Raw genomic sequence first — 16248 nt, forward strand, 5'->3', positions numbered from 1 at the left:
GGGGACTTTCTTCTGTCACAATCATATCCATCCATTTTCTATACGCACTGCTTACCCTCAATAGGGTGACTTTTCTTTACAATAGTATGGTCTATGCAGACCCAATAATCTAAACATGGTATTGTGATTAATATTGCATTATAATGATAAATAACATTATTATTATTATTAGAGCTGCTCGATACCACTTTTTTTTAGAAAGATACGATACTGAAATCTTCAGTACTCACCGATAAAGATACCAAGTGCCCATACCATTCATACTTATGATGCATAAAATTTCCCCAAAAACAATGACAGATATGTTTTTTTAATACCTTTATATCACAATTATAGCAAATTTCCTTAAAATTGCTTGAAATGAATGGCAATTATATTTATTTAATTTGCTCATAAGTCATTTTGCATAGAGCACATAATAAAATGAATTTCAAAAAATCTATAAATAAAATGAAACAAATATTCCAGTGGCCAGGAAAAAAAGTCCCAATCAAAATATGTGGTTGCACAACTTCCTTTTAAGGAATACAGTGAAATGCAGAGAATTCAATTCAATACAATAATGTTTCAAGTAATTTAGTAAGATCTACCATATTAAGAATTTCTCAAGTTGATTAGTGTTTGATGTTTAATATTTACTATATAATATACAAAGATCTGCCTGTACTTAGGAGCTAATTTAATTGTTGAGTACAACTAAAGAACTTATGTGCTCTCTTACCGGAACCACCTGTGGTGGTCAATAAATGCAAAAATAACCATTTCAGCATTTTAGGTTCTGACCAAAAAACAGGCACAAGAGCGGGGACCGATACCAGTATCGATATCCGTAGCGAGTACCAAATCGAAATGTGTCCTGGTATCGGTCCGCTACCGCTACCTGGTATCGATACTCGCCCATCCCTAATAATGATAATAATAATAATAATAATTGTGAAAATGAGTTACGCAGCAAAATCCACCTGTTTGTATTCACCTCAGGGGCGGCCATTTCGCCAATTGCTATCAACTGAAAATGACAGTTCCACAGAGCTCAGGTAATGACGAATCATGGCTCAGCTTGTGAATGTCACATGACCAAACTCAGAAAACAGGTGAGCCACGATTGGTCGTTACCTGTGATGTCATTTTCAGTCAACAGCAAGTATCAAAATGGCCGCCCTCTTAGATGTTTTTTTTTTTTTTAAACTAGTGGTTTTTGCTGCTTAGTTCATATTCCACAGAGACTACTAATCAGAATGCCGCGTTTACACTAGTCGTTGAACATATGGTAAAAAAAAAATTATCGGCTTGATATCCCCTTTAAGTGGATGGCGCACCCAACAAAGTGTTATCATAATTTAACGACAAAAATCTATTCTTTTCAACTTTGCAAATCAAATCAATGATGTCTCAAACAAGCTACATAAACAATTATTAGACAGTTTCTATAGGTGTCAAACTCCGGTCCTCGAGGGCCGCAGTCCTGAAGGTTTTGGAGGTTTCCCTCTTCCAACACAAGCTGATTCCTATCAACAGGATCGTTATCAGGCTTATGCAGTGCTTGCTGATGAGCTGATCATATATCAGCTGTGTTGGAGAAGGAAAACATCCAAAACCTGCAGGACTAGGGCCCTTGAGGACCGGAGTTTGACACCTATGGTTTAGACTGTGTGAAGTTGTTTGGTTACCCCTTACAACTTGAATATACATATTCTAAATAGTGTCAGAGAGGATGAGTATGAAGAAAGAACCCTGAGATAATTATTGTTATGATTTGGGGCCAAGCACATAAACTAAATTGAATTGAACTGCGGAGCACAGGGAGTCGGTCCTAGTAAAATGGCCTTGGCAATTAGCAGCAAATAACACTTTTTTATTGGGGGGGGGGGGGTTGCATGCGTTACGCTCAAGCAGGCAAGAGAAAGGTGAAGGTCGTGAGGCATTTGCTGAAGGTCAGGTTGAAAAATAGAAGAGTGGAAATTGTATGATGCACATTGAGTGGGAGAGGTGATGATGATGATGATCCTCATCATCCCCCCACAGTTTGCTCTCATCGACCAGGATGAACCCACTAATGACAACATTTATTCAAATTAGACTAATTGTAATCATGGTTAATAATTAGCTTTACAGTGCAGTATAATTGGGTTAGGCTACAAGATGGTTCTGCCTTGGCGCTATAATTTATTTGATTTAATTACTGTGAAGAAGCCGATGCTTGGACATCTCTATCATAAAACCAGCCAAGTAGAGAAAATGGAGCCGGTCGTTGTCTTTAGAGAAGGTCATTGGCGGCTCTCTGGGAAAATTACGACGACTATTTTCCACTCTATTAAGCTACTTCACTTAGCACAATTAGCTGCACACACAAAGGTTAAAGACACAGACCTCCTCTTTTGTGACGAAGGAGATCACATGTGCAAGAAAAAAAGTGATGCAAAAGTATGAGGTTCTTTTTTAACTCGAGTTTCAGGTAGGGGATCGTCTGGGTAAAATAAAAACCATCAGGCATTTTTCCGTCCTCTGATTGGTTGGTCAGTGCATTTAATGATCAGCATTTCTGGCGAGTATGATGTACTTTAGTTATTTTTGTTCTATTATTAGATAAATATGGATTCAGAACTGCTCATGCAGATTTACTTGGCAGAGTTGTGTGCCATTATAGAGTTTTTGTATAGTGGTGTCTTTTGTGAAAGTGGTCATATTACGAGGTGGATTAAGTCGGGTAAGTCCCTCCTAAAGGGCTAAGTATCAAAAGCCCGGTGCACCAGAAAAATGTTGCAAAATGACAAAGGGCTTAAGGAATTCACACAGTCAACATACTTTCTCCATTTTGTGCCTGTAAATAAACATAAATAACCACACTAGCCAGAATAACAAAAAACTAATGAGAGAGGCCCAAAAATTTATAAAACTTTATTGGAAATGTATTTCGTTGAGTACAACTATTCACAAGCAAATGAATGTGGGGAAAATCCAACACAAACATTTTGCAGAGCTAAACACTTGCAGCTCAAAATGTTGGCAATGCGTACACACCATTGTTTGGATTTCATGACACAAGCTTTTCTATGAACCAATGAAAACCTGACGTTCTCAGTAAAAAATCATGCCATTCTGCTCTTTGCCTCCTCAAAACACACACACATATATACATACTGGGAGAAAATATCGTTTGGCAATATATCACGATACTTGTTCACACGATCCGCAGTATCGATCCATTACGTGGTATCGCAATAATTAATTGATACCATACATTGCCGTGCAGCGCGGCTGCATTACAAGTAGTCAGCCATATGTTAATCTGCTAAACCCAGAGGGGGAGCAGAATTGTGCCACTGCACTTTAGAGGCAAACTCGAAAAAACAGATGAACAGGAGTGTAGCCTACTAGCTATTAGCTAATATGTTCGACTTGGACCGGGAACCACCAAAGACGAACGTCGCTTTCCCTCTTCACTCACCGCTACCGGTTACAGGGCTTAAAGTAAAAAAATTAAAATAAATCCTGAGCCTGAACTTTTGTGGGGATCAGGAGTGGAGTGGATCATCAGACACATTCACACTACAGTGTTATGTAAATACATATCGGATCGCCACCAAGGTATCAGGATCAGGATTGGATCGTGGCAGAAGTTTGCAACTAATCATATGGACCTTTAAAGATAAGACCTTCTGGAGAAAAGTTCTGTAGCCAGACAAAACAAAAAATGGAGTTATTTGGCCACAATGCCCAGCAATAAGTTTGGAGGGGAAAAGGTGAGGCCTTAAGTAGTATTATGCCGTGTGGCTGTTTTGCTGCCCATAGAACTGGTGCTTTATACAGAGTAAATGGGAGAATGAAGAAGGAGAATTAACTTCCCTTTTTTCTTTTCTTTCAAAAATCAGCACCTCAAAGTTTGTGTTTTGGCCACTGTTTGGTGTTCCAACAACACAATGACCCAAACACACATCAAAAGTGGTAATGGCATGGCTAAATCAAGCTAGAATTAAAGTTTTAGAATGGCCTTCCTAAAGTCCTGACTTATTAAACTCCATTGAGAACATGTGGAAAATGCTAAAGAAATTCTGTCAGCAAGCCAACAAATTTAACTGAACTGCACCAATTCTGTCAAGAGGAGTGGTCAAATATTCAACCAGAAGCTGACCAGAATCTTGTGGATGGCTACCAAAAGTGCCTAATTGAAGTAAACATGGCCAAGAGACATGTACGTAACCAAAAATGAGCATTGCCGTATGTATATTTTTGACTAACAGATTTGCTCACTTTTTCTGTTAACCCTGAATAAAGTTCTAAAAGAACAAAAATTCATGAATCTTTTTTGTGACAAGAAAATATCCATTCCAATTACTCTATCAGAGAAAAATCTGAGTTGTAATAATAACTGGAAGCTCAGGAGAGCCATAACATTATGTTTCATCATATATATATATATATATACTCCACAATTACAAAATCAACATAATCGTAAACAAAAATAAAAGATTACTAATACTAATTTTGAGTTGTTTAAATTTATACATTTGCACCTGTATTATTTAAAATGACTAATTTAATAATCTTGTTTGGCCCAAAGGGAATTTGCATAGTTATAGTGTTCCAAAGAAATTTGTCTTAATATTTTTCACGTTTAAACATTTTCTTGTTTTGCACCCAAAAACAAATGATTGTCCTATTCGTGCTGTCAATTATTACCAAAGTAATTGTGATGAATATTTTCGTCATAATTATCTATAGTTCGGCGTGCTGAAGTAGCAGTTATGCTGGATGACAAAAATGAGTGCAAATAGTCACAAATAGCTAAAAAAATTTAATTCAATTTGCAGATCAGTATTTACATTCAAAGGTGCAGTACTAAATACTCACATACGAGGTAAGGTTTACTACTGTTCAAGTCTTGAGGCACCAAGAATAAATGAAGTCACAGCTTGAAGTCACAAATGAGCTCACTCGCAGGTCCAAGTGAAAACCCGGCCCCAGGCGTCACCCGCCAATAGCGTCGCATGGGTCCTATGCAAAGACACTTGTGTAACTTGCAACATGATCAAGTCCAGCGGTTTCCAGTGCGTGTGTGTTATTACGTGAATACCTGGACATGGCCAACGCTGTGATCGCTGGATTCATTTTGCTGCGATGCTGCGACACAGCCTGACATCTGTTCAGTTCCCGACACAACACCAGACGTCTCTTCCAACGTTTGACCTGCTGTGGGCCGGTCGCTACGGAAACATCATTGCAGCATGACTGGAATGTTATGATAATAATCAGCACGTGCGCCTTCTCAAGTATTCAAATTATTTCTCAGTGGTCAATAGGGTGCCAAAGTGAAAAAAATCCCTTAAATCTGAATGTTAATTGTGACATTAAGCATACTCTCAGTGTAATTTGCCCAGCACAATGCTCAAGTGGGGTGAAGTGGGGCTGTAACCAACGTATGCCAAATTGGATCTTGGTATTATTGCTTTCTAAATTATACACGCACACGAACGTCAGCAGATTCACTCGTCAGTGTTTACTGCCTCTATGTTTAATAACTTTATAACAACATCCTTCCTGCTAGCCCTAACACTAGCGAGGGATCTGAAAAAGCACAACGCCTCACTTGGCGAGGAGCGCTTAAAAATAATCATCTCACACTTAAGAATTGATCTAATTAGAGGCGTGTTTTCCTTGTGAAACTTAAAAGTAAAAATACTTTTGGTGCAGTTTTCCACTCAGCCACTCCCTTCATCCTGTCTGTTATAAATAGATCTATATCGGATGGTAAAGCGAGCGGCATTACCGGCGTTCTCTGTCGGCGCTGTTGGGTCTCGCCCTGGGGACACGGGCTCTTCTAGAGGGCCAGTTAATTGTGTTCTGGCGTACTCTTTTCTCCATATCTGTGTGAAAGACACATAACGAGTAGCAAAATCAGACATAATTCAACATAATAGCAAATGCGCACACACGCGGCGGGGTGCACACACTCTCCATAACTCAAGGTAAAAATAAAGTAATAATACCAATTGTGAGCATGTGTTGGCATTGGCACCCATTCCCTAGCGGAGGCCTAATTTAAGAGTTTGCGGTTTGATTGCAGCAAGGCAGCATAATGCTTCTATTAAACACACACACACCCACAACCCATACGCTGTTATTATTATCTTGATGGACACCGGGCTGCAGCCTGCGAGGCGGCTAATAGCAAAGTAATGACATGCATTCAAACACTATGCAGTTGTACACTGTATAAAACCAAACAATTTCCTCTTTCTTGCATTGTTAGTGGCACAAAAAGTGCAGTGATTCTAAACTGGAGGTGACGGGAATTTGTGGCCATATTTTTTGTTACTGTTATAAATTTTATAGGGCTGTCAAAATGAAAGCGTTAATTCTGGAAATTCATTTAAATGTATTAAATTACCTCAGTTAACTCAGTGTGCAGCCAAACTTGGAGGAGTCAATGGCGGGAAGATTAACATGGATATAGTAGAGGTGTGAATTGCCTGGCGATTTGATCCGTATCACGATATGTTGGGCTATATGTTGTTATGGCAACTTCATAAAATAAAAATTTTCGCCGAGCCCAAGGAGTGTGCAAAGTTTGGTGAGTTTTCGTAAATGTTTAGGTCCCCAAAAATGAGATCGTTTACAAAGAAGAAAAAGAAGAAGAATACGAACGAAAAACAACAGGGACCTCGCAGCGGTAGCTGTTCGGGCCCTAATAATAATAATAATAATAATAATACGAACGAAAAACAATAGGGAACTCGCAGCGGTGGCTGCTCGGGCCCTAATAATGATTTTACATTAATTCCAAGAGTTTAGTCAAGTAAATATCTGTTATTAGCTTTGAAGAAAGAAAAGTAGAAACATTTGATTAATCGTGATTAATCGTGATTAATCGCGAATAATTACGGAAAATTGTGTGATTAATTACCGGTAGTTTAAAAAAATTAATCGTTTGACAGCACTAATATTTTACTATACAAGCAATGTTTGTCCTTATGTTATGTTTAAAAATATGATATTCAGTATGATTTCAAAGGTCATTTTAAATGTTCTTTATTGTTCTTCTGAAAGAGCAATACTTGCCCGTATGACGCCATCTGCACAGCCGGTGGCCACGACATTCCTGGCATCCCACTCATGTCGCTGTGTGAAGCTGACACAAAGGATGTCAGACCGAGGCCCACAGGAAGTGTCAGTGCAGGCCAACAGTTGCCCCTTCATCGTCCACAGGTAGAACACATGCCCGGCACATGACGCAATCTCACCCTTGGACAGAGTAGTGCAGCGTTAACGCCCTTCAGTGCATATGTGAAAGAAAAATAGGATACACACAAAGCAGCCTCCCTTCCTCATTCTGTGAAGAGACTGAAGAAATGACAGCGCTTAGCCAAGCACAATAATGACGAAACTCAGGTCAGACTTACTGTGAGGTCATTTATAGCCACTGCACAGATGCTGCTTGTATGTCCCACTAGCTGTGTGATGTAGCTGAGCTCCTCCAGATCCCACAAGATGCACGTGAGATCACCGGAACCGCTCAGCACCAAGCTATGGACCTCAGACGCAGCCAAACATGTCACCACTTCAGTGTGGCCGTATAGCGGCTGTGGGTAAATATGATAAATAATACAGGGCATTTTAAAAAATATGACATATATTCAAATTGTAATGAACAAAACTGGTCAAATGATCTTTAATTTCAGTCAGATGTGTAAAAACAAGCTTAACTGAATGTTACATAAATGTTCAGCTTTTTCTTTTTGTTCAAGGTGAAGAGTGACATACAATAGCAAAGAAAATTTTTAATTTGTGTTAGAATATGCTTGAAGTTCAGCCATTTTGAATAAAATTACTGTACTGTAAAGCAGATTTAAAGGGGAAGTCAACCCCAACATTTTATTACTATATTATGTTCAATGAAGTCTTTAGTTTAAACATGGAATTCTGATAAATATTGTGTTAGTGGAATATGATTAAGCACTAAAACCAACCCTGAACTAAAATTACATTACATAAGCTCAGTGCTCAGGTAACAACCAATCAGGTTCTGAAGCTGAGCTGTGATTGGTCACTACCTGAGCCATGAGCAACTGTGATGTCATTTTTCAGTCGACAGCAAGTGGCAAAAATGGCCGCCCCCTTAGATAATTAAAAATGGTTAGATTTTGCTGCTTAATTCATATTTCATTTCATCAAATTTTGTGGTTGACTTCTCCTTGAAAAAGAAAATTAAAAGCGGAGGACAAATAGGAAACTGCGTGGTGTAAAGCTTTGAGAAATCTATTTTTCAACATGAAACATATTTAATTCTGTTTGCCTTGGACACGTAATTAGTCATATTCAGATTTCAACTGATGTTTATTTGTCTCTTCTTCTTTTTTTTAAACGCTCTGTATATATCAATATTATTCAAGCAAGGACCAGAAGTGTTTTAAAAAGGGAGAAAATAACCACAACAATTTATCTCTATATTCCTTTTTACTAGGGTTAGGGTTAGTAAGTAATATAATAGTAATAGTAATATAATGGTTCGGTTTTAACAGCAGATGGGAAGAGGCGTCCTACAGGTTTATTTTTTATAAACATATCTTCAGAATAAAATTGACAATAATATTACAATTTATGTCAAGCAAAACTGGAGGTGAAAATACAGTATATGTGGAAGAAAGCCCCCAATATTAAAAATGTATATATATTTTTTAAAACACACACACACACAGTCAGGCTCACCTGTCTGAGTTTCATGTGGGTGACTTTGTCCTTGTTGATCACAACATCCCACACACAAACCACAGTGCTACTTCCTGCAGTGATGACGGTCGTTGGGTTGGGACAAGCAGCGCACGTCGTCGGCCCCCAGGCACATAAACTCTCGCACATGGCAAATGCCTTGCGATGGACATGGAAGCAAAGACATGATGGCACTGTACTGTTCTGCACTTGAGGATTTCAATAACAAGTGTTATATTAACTCATTCACTCGCAGCCATTTTCACTGAAGCAATCCCTTTCGCTCCCGGCTGTTTTACTGGATTTTGACTGATTTTGCAAGGCCCACAAAATATTGTTTTCTATTGCTATAACAACATGGAACCTACCATAAAAAAAAGATTCTCTAGAGTCTCTTCATTAGCTAAATGTCATCATTATTTAAAAATCTGCTTAGAACTGTGGGTAAATCAGCTTGTTTTCAACATGGCCCTGGTTGATTGCTGCTACTCTGCTGCCACCTGCTGGCCGTCTTTGTAATAATTACCATTGCTTCAACTGTTTTGAGCGGTTGAGAGGCTGCATTAAAGCCTTCTGTATGCTCTAGCATAAAACATGAAAAACTTATAAATACGTCTTTGGGACAGTTAAAACATTTAATTTAGAATGTATTTCTAGGTTTTTGGGAGCAAATGAGTAAAACATACGTCATATATCCTGTCCCAGAAACGACTGCATATCAAATGCTATTCAGACGTTTCCTTTTCCTTTCACTCATGCACTAAAACAAATCAGCGTCTCGAGATACAAATTACCTTTTCCGTGGTACAGTTTCCAAAGGTGCAACTGTTGTCAGGGAAACCCCAATTGAAGAAGCAGTTTAATGAAGGAGACAGGAGGAGTCGGTTTCTCTCCAGGATCACCACCTCTTTTTCCAAACACATTATTTGACCCACTGGACCTCTTGGCAGCTCTAAAGAAATATCATTATGCTATATGACGCAATATGCTTGTATATTGTCATTTGTTAAGTCACTGAAAACGGCGATTACCAGAGTACACCTAGGTTTAGTATATGCCCTTATCAGAGATCGGTATCCTGGTTGGCTTCAAATGTTGCATGTATGTGTGTGTGTGTGTGTGTGTGTGTAAGGGGGTGTAATTTTTCCTGTAATTGAACTATCCGTACAAGCACACATCATTACATCTTGTCACCAGTTCTGCACAGAAAATCCCCAGAAAGAAGCCAAGTCCCGGCATTCCTCCTCCTATTCATCTCTATCTGCTTATTGATCAGATCAGACACTCTAAGATTTAATATGAAATGTAATATGCAGGAATCTCTCCCTGAGCATTTGCAGATTCATCTCCTCTCCCTCAGTGGGCCTGTAGGGATATTCAGATTATTAAGTAGAGCTCAGCAAAAGAGTCATCTCCATATCGTAGTTCACAGATAGCGCCTTCCACCCCATCCGTAGTGTAAATTAAAATATGGACGCTCTCGCACTGTTGCAACGATCCCCCGGAGACCGCGACACATCTTGTATACAATAATTGCCGTCAAATGGTGTGAGATAAAATAAAGGCGGGGAACAACACAAAGTGGTGGCAGATGGAGCTCATGATAATAATTGCAGGCTATTTTCTGGATTGTAACTATACTCAATATTGGAGTCACTGTTGTCTTTAACCTTTACAGTGGATATGATGTGGTGTTTATAGTAAGAAGACAAAACAATAATAAATGGTTGCTTAAAACGTCTAACTTCAGCAATGGTCAGACTTTTACCCAAACTGCATGCATAAAATCAGATAAATTAATTATTATAGCTAATAAATTATAATTAGTTACTCAACTGTTTAATAAATATTATTTTAATGTATACTTGTTTTTATATTTTGTTTTGTTTTATTCACCGTAAAATACATTAACCTGTGGGGCACGGGGATTGTGCCTTGGCGCTGCGGCGGCCTGGGGGGCCCTGGGGGGGTTGTGCTTGCTCTTGCACCCGCACACACAAAAAAAAAAGAGAGAGAGAGAGAGAAAAAGAGAGAGCAATGATGATGACATGTCGAATTGGTAAGATTACCGAATGAACAATACTGAGCTCTCTCTCTCAAAAAAAATACATTAACCAATTGTTTAATTAAATCAATAAAAAATAAATAATGAATAAATACTAGGTGTGTCAAAATTTGTGTGATAATTCTGAGTTAATTTAAAGTTCTTTTAACGCTGCTAATTTTTTTAACGCGCGGTTAATGACCACCCCCTTACTAGGAAAGCCTGTACTAGGGAAATTCCAGTCGCAAACGCAGCAGAAATGTCCACATCAGAATTTAGCTGTAATAAATTTAATTAAAATGCATATATTTGTGGAGATTAGGGTCAAGTTGTATTTGACAATTTTAAAAAGTTAGTTACCTAAATTAGATATCTCTGAATATGAAAAGAAAAGTGAGCTGTCACCAAGGTCTTACAAATGCAATTATGCCATCTAGTGCCAGAAAAATGACAACACAAATCAATAATTTCCCTTTTTTACAGTACAGTACATGTTTTAAATTTTAACTCTGTTTTATGAATTATTATGAAAATACTGCATCAATGACTAAAAGATGCAGCTCCATTTCTATTAGTTTAACTTTTTTCCCCACTGATCTTGGATTTTTTTTCTTGTACATTTAAGACAGATGTAAACTTTGCGAATAATCGTCAGGTAACTATTGAAGTCATGTAATTAATTATAATTAAAATATTTAATCGCCTGAAACCCCTAATAAATACATTTTAATTGACCAGTTTTAGTACAAAACAAATGCAACAAATACTAAAACACCCCTGATAATGTAAACGCTTGGTGGTCCAGATTAAAGAATGGAGCAGCCCCACCGGCCACACTTTGCACATCCCTGGTTCAAGCGTACCTCTAAATGGTTGGGCAGTCGTCTTGAGTTTGTCGAGATTGAAGAAAAACGGAGTTGGATGAGTTGATGATGGCGCATCTTTCTTTGGATGGGGTTTCGTGAAGAGCTACGGCAAGGACACAAGGGGTTATATTTTATTTTGGGCAACCAACGGGTTTCCTTTTTTTTTTTTTACCTGTTTGGGAATCTGGCCAAAGTTGCTGACATATCCCAAAATTGTGCTCTTAATGAGAGGATCCTTAGCATCCTGACGGCCTCTCCGGGCGTAAAAGTAAGGATGGAAGGTGTTGACACTTTCGACAGCAGCGGGTCCTTGTTGTCGATACCCAAAGATCAGGTCGATCCACAAGTGCAGGTGTGAACTCACATAGTCACTTTCCAAAGCCTGTTATGAACAACTCAGGTTATTGTTGCAAACCACTACCCTGGCATGCAGAGCGTCGTAATAACAGTGAGGCCAAAGTCATCAGTCAAACTTTTAATATGAGACTGTAGCACCACTTGTTTTAGAATGCACAAGCAATCAAATCAAATAACAAATGCATGAATTTCTCAAGTCCATTTAAAAGTCAGATGTTGCATAGTTATGAGGGCCCCACCATGTTGGCATTAAAAAAAGATTTGTGTAGAATTAGCCAGAGATTGGTTTTGAAGAGTTAATGAGGAAAAAGAGGACATAAGGACCTGCAGCAGGCTGGCAAATATTCTTAATAATCCCACCGTAGAGTAACAGGGGAAAAAAGCTCATAATGAGGACATACTGTCCTAATTTAATTTGTGTACGGGAAAAAAAACAATTTGTGTACGGGAAAAAAAACAATCTTCAAAAGTTACTAATTTTATGAGCATAGTTCAGTAGATTGTGCTCTGATAACAGCAAGTATACCCCCAGGATGGAAGAAGGTAGAGTCAAGAGTAAAACAAAGAGCAGTGATTCAGCTGAGAAAGCGGCGGTAGCCCGCAGACATGATGCATTGTGGGAAAAAGAAAAGCCTGCCTTGGGTTGTGCTCAATAGGCTGTTTGTCTGCAGATGTTTTGTTGAAAAGCAAGAAAAGTGGTCGTCACATTAGACACAAATGAGAATACAGTACGTGAATAATACAAACACTGTTTGTATTTAAAAACAAAAGTGCGTGTCACCAACACTATTCCACAAACCCTCGAGCTGTGGGCCATTGTTTCATATTTTCAAACAGCATGTTGTTTGTTTAGTCCTGACTAGCTATAACAGATCCTATGGGAAAACTTCTCATCATGTAATTAAGTAGTCATGTCCGAGGGTGTGAGGTCACTGACCTCACGCTGGATTCTAATGAACTCCTGAGGGTCATCTTTGGCCCATGCCGGCAGCTCCACATCTCCCAGAGCGGTTCCATCAGCCATGCAGCCTAAAAACGGCGCAGAGGAAGATAGCTTGTCAACAATATTCATGTTATGATTTCGTATTCGAACACGTTTTGCAGATGTTTATCTACAGTATACACAAGGGAAAAAGAAAACAACATTGGAGAAGCTGTAGCTCGAGTGTGGAAACATTTGTTGCAAATGTGAAAAGTAAAGGGGGGCCGGCTGGGTTATACTCCAGGACACTCAAGACCTTGAACGGGATAAGCTCTAGAAAATCGATGGATGGATAAAGGAGAATATTAAATAAAAATTGTGCTTGCACAAGGTAAATACAGTAAACGTTATGCTTGACGTCTCCTTTCTATTCACTTATCCTATTCATGGTCATAGAAGCCTATCTCAGGACTGGTCACCAGTCCATCATAATGCATGATATGCGCAGTGTCATTTGAATCAGTAAAAAGGAAGAGCGTTTGAAGCCGTACCCAGCTGCATGTGGTTAGAGTTGAGCAGAAAGTCCGGCAGGTAGTAAAACTCTGGAATCAGCTCTCTGACATCACTCATGTTATCTTGGGAGGCCGACTCCCACTCCTTGTTTACACTATAAAACATCCGCTCAGGGATATCAAATCCTCCCTGCGAAAAGAGAAAACAGATAAAGTGAAAAAGTCATGTAATGTTCCATTAATACAGTAGTCAAAAAAGAGAAGCTCACTGCAACTGAAGCTTTTCATACTTCCATAAATTCATATAATCTGTGATGAAAATCTCATGAGAGGGAATGTAATTTAGAATAAAACAATTATTGAAATGAATGAAAATAGCTTATATATTGATAAACCTGGTTAGAGATGTAAATCCAGTTATGGATATTACAACACGACTGTTGTTCGCCTCAGTAGACAAAAAGGCGCAGTAATTCACCAGACTAACATCTTTATTACTTTATTCTGACTATCAAATATGCATGCCTTTTCATTATAATCAATTGGACGCCGTACTGGAAATTTACAACATTAGTGGCTATCTGTACGGGCTGCTTTTAGATGCCTCCTGCAATTATTTACATATATATTGGAATCTCACTCACTAAAATGTGTTTTCAAAAAGAGAGGACAAAACAACAACCAAGAACAGATGACACTGACACTTCATAACAGGTACTTCAAAATATATTTTTGAATGAAACATACCATGCACGTGTGACCTGCAGACTTTGTATGTTCACGTTTGTTTGTGCTGACAAATCAGCTGAATAATATTTCAAACATTTATTTCATCTAAATGTGTACTCGTTACAGCTATGCTATTTCTTAATCAATTAAGAACCTGTCCATACCTTGACAAATCTCTTCACATTTGTGGTGTTGCAGCTTGTTGCAATTATAGACCCTTTTTTTCCATTACATTTATATAAATTAGGAGGTAAATTAATTAAATGGATGATGAACAACTCATTGAATCAAAGAGGAAAGTTACCAAATTCTATAATTGTCACACAATTGGCTGTAATAAGTACAGTTTTTGTTCATTCTCACAGCTTGTATTGTGTTATACCTGCAGTGCCTGATAGGTATGAGAAAAAGGCTCCATGCGAACAAGGAAAGAGGCCACAATGATGGCTGAGGAATAGTGGGTACAGTAGTGGCATCGTGCTGACAAACCTCCTAAAAAAAATTAAAAAGAACACAGTGCGTGTTGAGTACAAGGTATAATACACTGAAAAATGTAAGAAGGGAAAATAGATAGCTGAAAAAGTACCTTCGCCCTCACTATTTTCCACATCTTCATATCTCTGGATGAACATCTGCTTTCTTTTCTCCGTCTGAGCACCCATTGGCTTTGACAGGTCTCGGAATGTTGTGGGATCTGACAGGTTCAGTGTCTGGAACATATGCACTTTGGATAAAAATACAAGCATGCAGCCATGCAATTCTAAAAACAAATATAACCGTAGAGGAACTGGGAACCCCAAAACATCTAACCCACAGATATTCAAAATATGTAACAATATAAATCTGTTCATTCATTGCATCATATTTTTCTAAATAGTTTGTGTGGCTGTTAACACAAAAACAGATGGTCCCTGATAGGGCCAAGAATTCAGTGATTCTCAAAGTGTGGTACAAGAGCCATTAGTGGTACGCATGCTCCCTCAAGTGGTTCGCAAAAGAATCACTGAATCAAATGTTCAAACTGTGCATGATGCTACAGTGGCTTCAACATTTTTGTGCATTAAATGCAGTTCAGTTGTATTAAACTTTTAAGTACGCTACATTGGCATATCATTTAGAAAGGCTTGTTTTTAAACCTATGGCCTGGATCAAAATAAAAACTGCTGTACCTCAGACTTGTAGTCAGCTAGAACCCAAGGGAACACAGGATACTGCATGAGGTCATTGTATGTTCTCCCAGCAAGAGTATTCAAATGCATCAAGTACTCGAAGTTACTGATCTCGCCTTTCTGTGGTAAGAAAGGAGATGAAGCATTGTTCAAATTCATTAAGACCAAAAAAAACCTGAGATATATGGAAAACAACATTACTCTTTACTTAGAGTTGATAGTATGAACACAGTAATTATACTTCCTATTTGAAAGATTATTAGAGCCCGGAGAGCAGCATTGCAACCTAATAATGCTTATTTCCCCCATTTTAATTTACTGTATTTTAACTTATGAGTCTGATTTTCTGATGATAGAGATGCTGCTTACACATTGTTCTGGCGCACAAACAAGTCTTAAAAGTGGATAAAAATATCACAACGGAGCATTACTGAGTCATACCTGCCATTTAACAAGGGTTGTTTTCTCAACCACGGGGGTCTTCCTGATTCACAAGAAAACAAACAGCTTCAGTTAACACCACAGCCAAAACATTTCTGACATTTTGTTGCCCAGCAAGTTCTATTTTCATTGGAGTGTTACATTAGGTACCTTAAAGAACATACAGATATCCATATATATATACACATGCATACATACATACAGGTACATAAAAAAAACAAACTTTAACATACATACACTATATACATACATCATGTCTGTCAATTGTTACTAAAATGTGAATAATTGCCTATTGTTTAAAAGATGACCAATATCAGCATTTTCGATAAATTGTATAAATGGTATCATATTCATTCAGTTTATTCTTAAGAAAATAAGAGATTCTCTCCACTGCCATGTATTGGCCCATTGATTGGATCCATACTCCAATCGTAGGCGATTCTGATTTTTTTCCAGTTAAGGGCTATATTTCTTTTGGCTTATAATATTGCAAAATCTATAA

At 38.2% G+C, this 16248-nt stretch overlaps 1 protein-coding gene across 6 annotated transcripts in view; it reads right to left on the reverse strand.

Moving 5' to 3' along the window:
• Positions 1 to 4782: 4782 nt before the first annotated feature.
• Positions 4783 to 16248, reverse strand: part of wdfy4 (WDFY family member 4) — a 61911-nt gene continuing 50445 nt past the window's right edge. For all 6 annotated transcript variants that reach the window (XM_077581985.1, XM_077581986.1, XM_077581981.1 and 3 more), the window contains 15 exons: positions 15747 to 15789; positions 15306 to 15425; positions 14723 to 14846; positions 14519 to 14628; positions 13447 to 13597; positions 12911 to 13002; positions 11789 to 11998; positions 11614 to 11719; positions 9501 to 9658; positions 8707 to 8865; positions 7401 to 7580; positions 7060 to 7242; positions 5768 to 5864; positions 5075 to 5204; positions 4783 to 4995 (listed from right to left, as the gene is read on the reverse strand). In XM_077581985.1, the coding sequence (XP_077438111.1) occupies positions 4932 to 4995; positions 5075 to 5204; positions 5768 to 5864; positions 7060 to 7242; positions 7401 to 7580; positions 8707 to 8865; positions 9501 to 9658; positions 11614 to 11719; positions 11789 to 11998; positions 12911 to 13002; positions 13447 to 13597; positions 14519 to 14628; positions 14723 to 14846; positions 15306 to 15425; positions 15747 to 15789 (1927 nt within the window). In that variant the 3' untranslated portion in view covers positions 4783 to 4931. The remainder of the gene's footprint in view (positions 4996 to 5074; positions 5205 to 5767; positions 5865 to 7059; positions 7243 to 7400; positions 7581 to 8706; positions 8866 to 9500; positions 9659 to 11613; positions 11720 to 11788; positions 11999 to 12910; positions 13003 to 13446; positions 13598 to 14518; positions 14629 to 14722; positions 14847 to 15305; positions 15426 to 15746; positions 15790 to 16248) is intronic.

The sequence above is a fragment of the Vanacampus margaritifer genome, chromosome 12, assembly GCF_051991255.1.
Source record: "Vanacampus margaritifer isolate UIUO_Vmar chromosome 12, RoL_Vmar_1.0, whole genome shotgun sequence".
NCBI classification, from domain to species: domain Eukaryota; kingdom Metazoa; phylum Chordata; class Actinopteri; order Syngnathiformes; family Syngnathidae; genus Vanacampus; species Vanacampus margaritifer.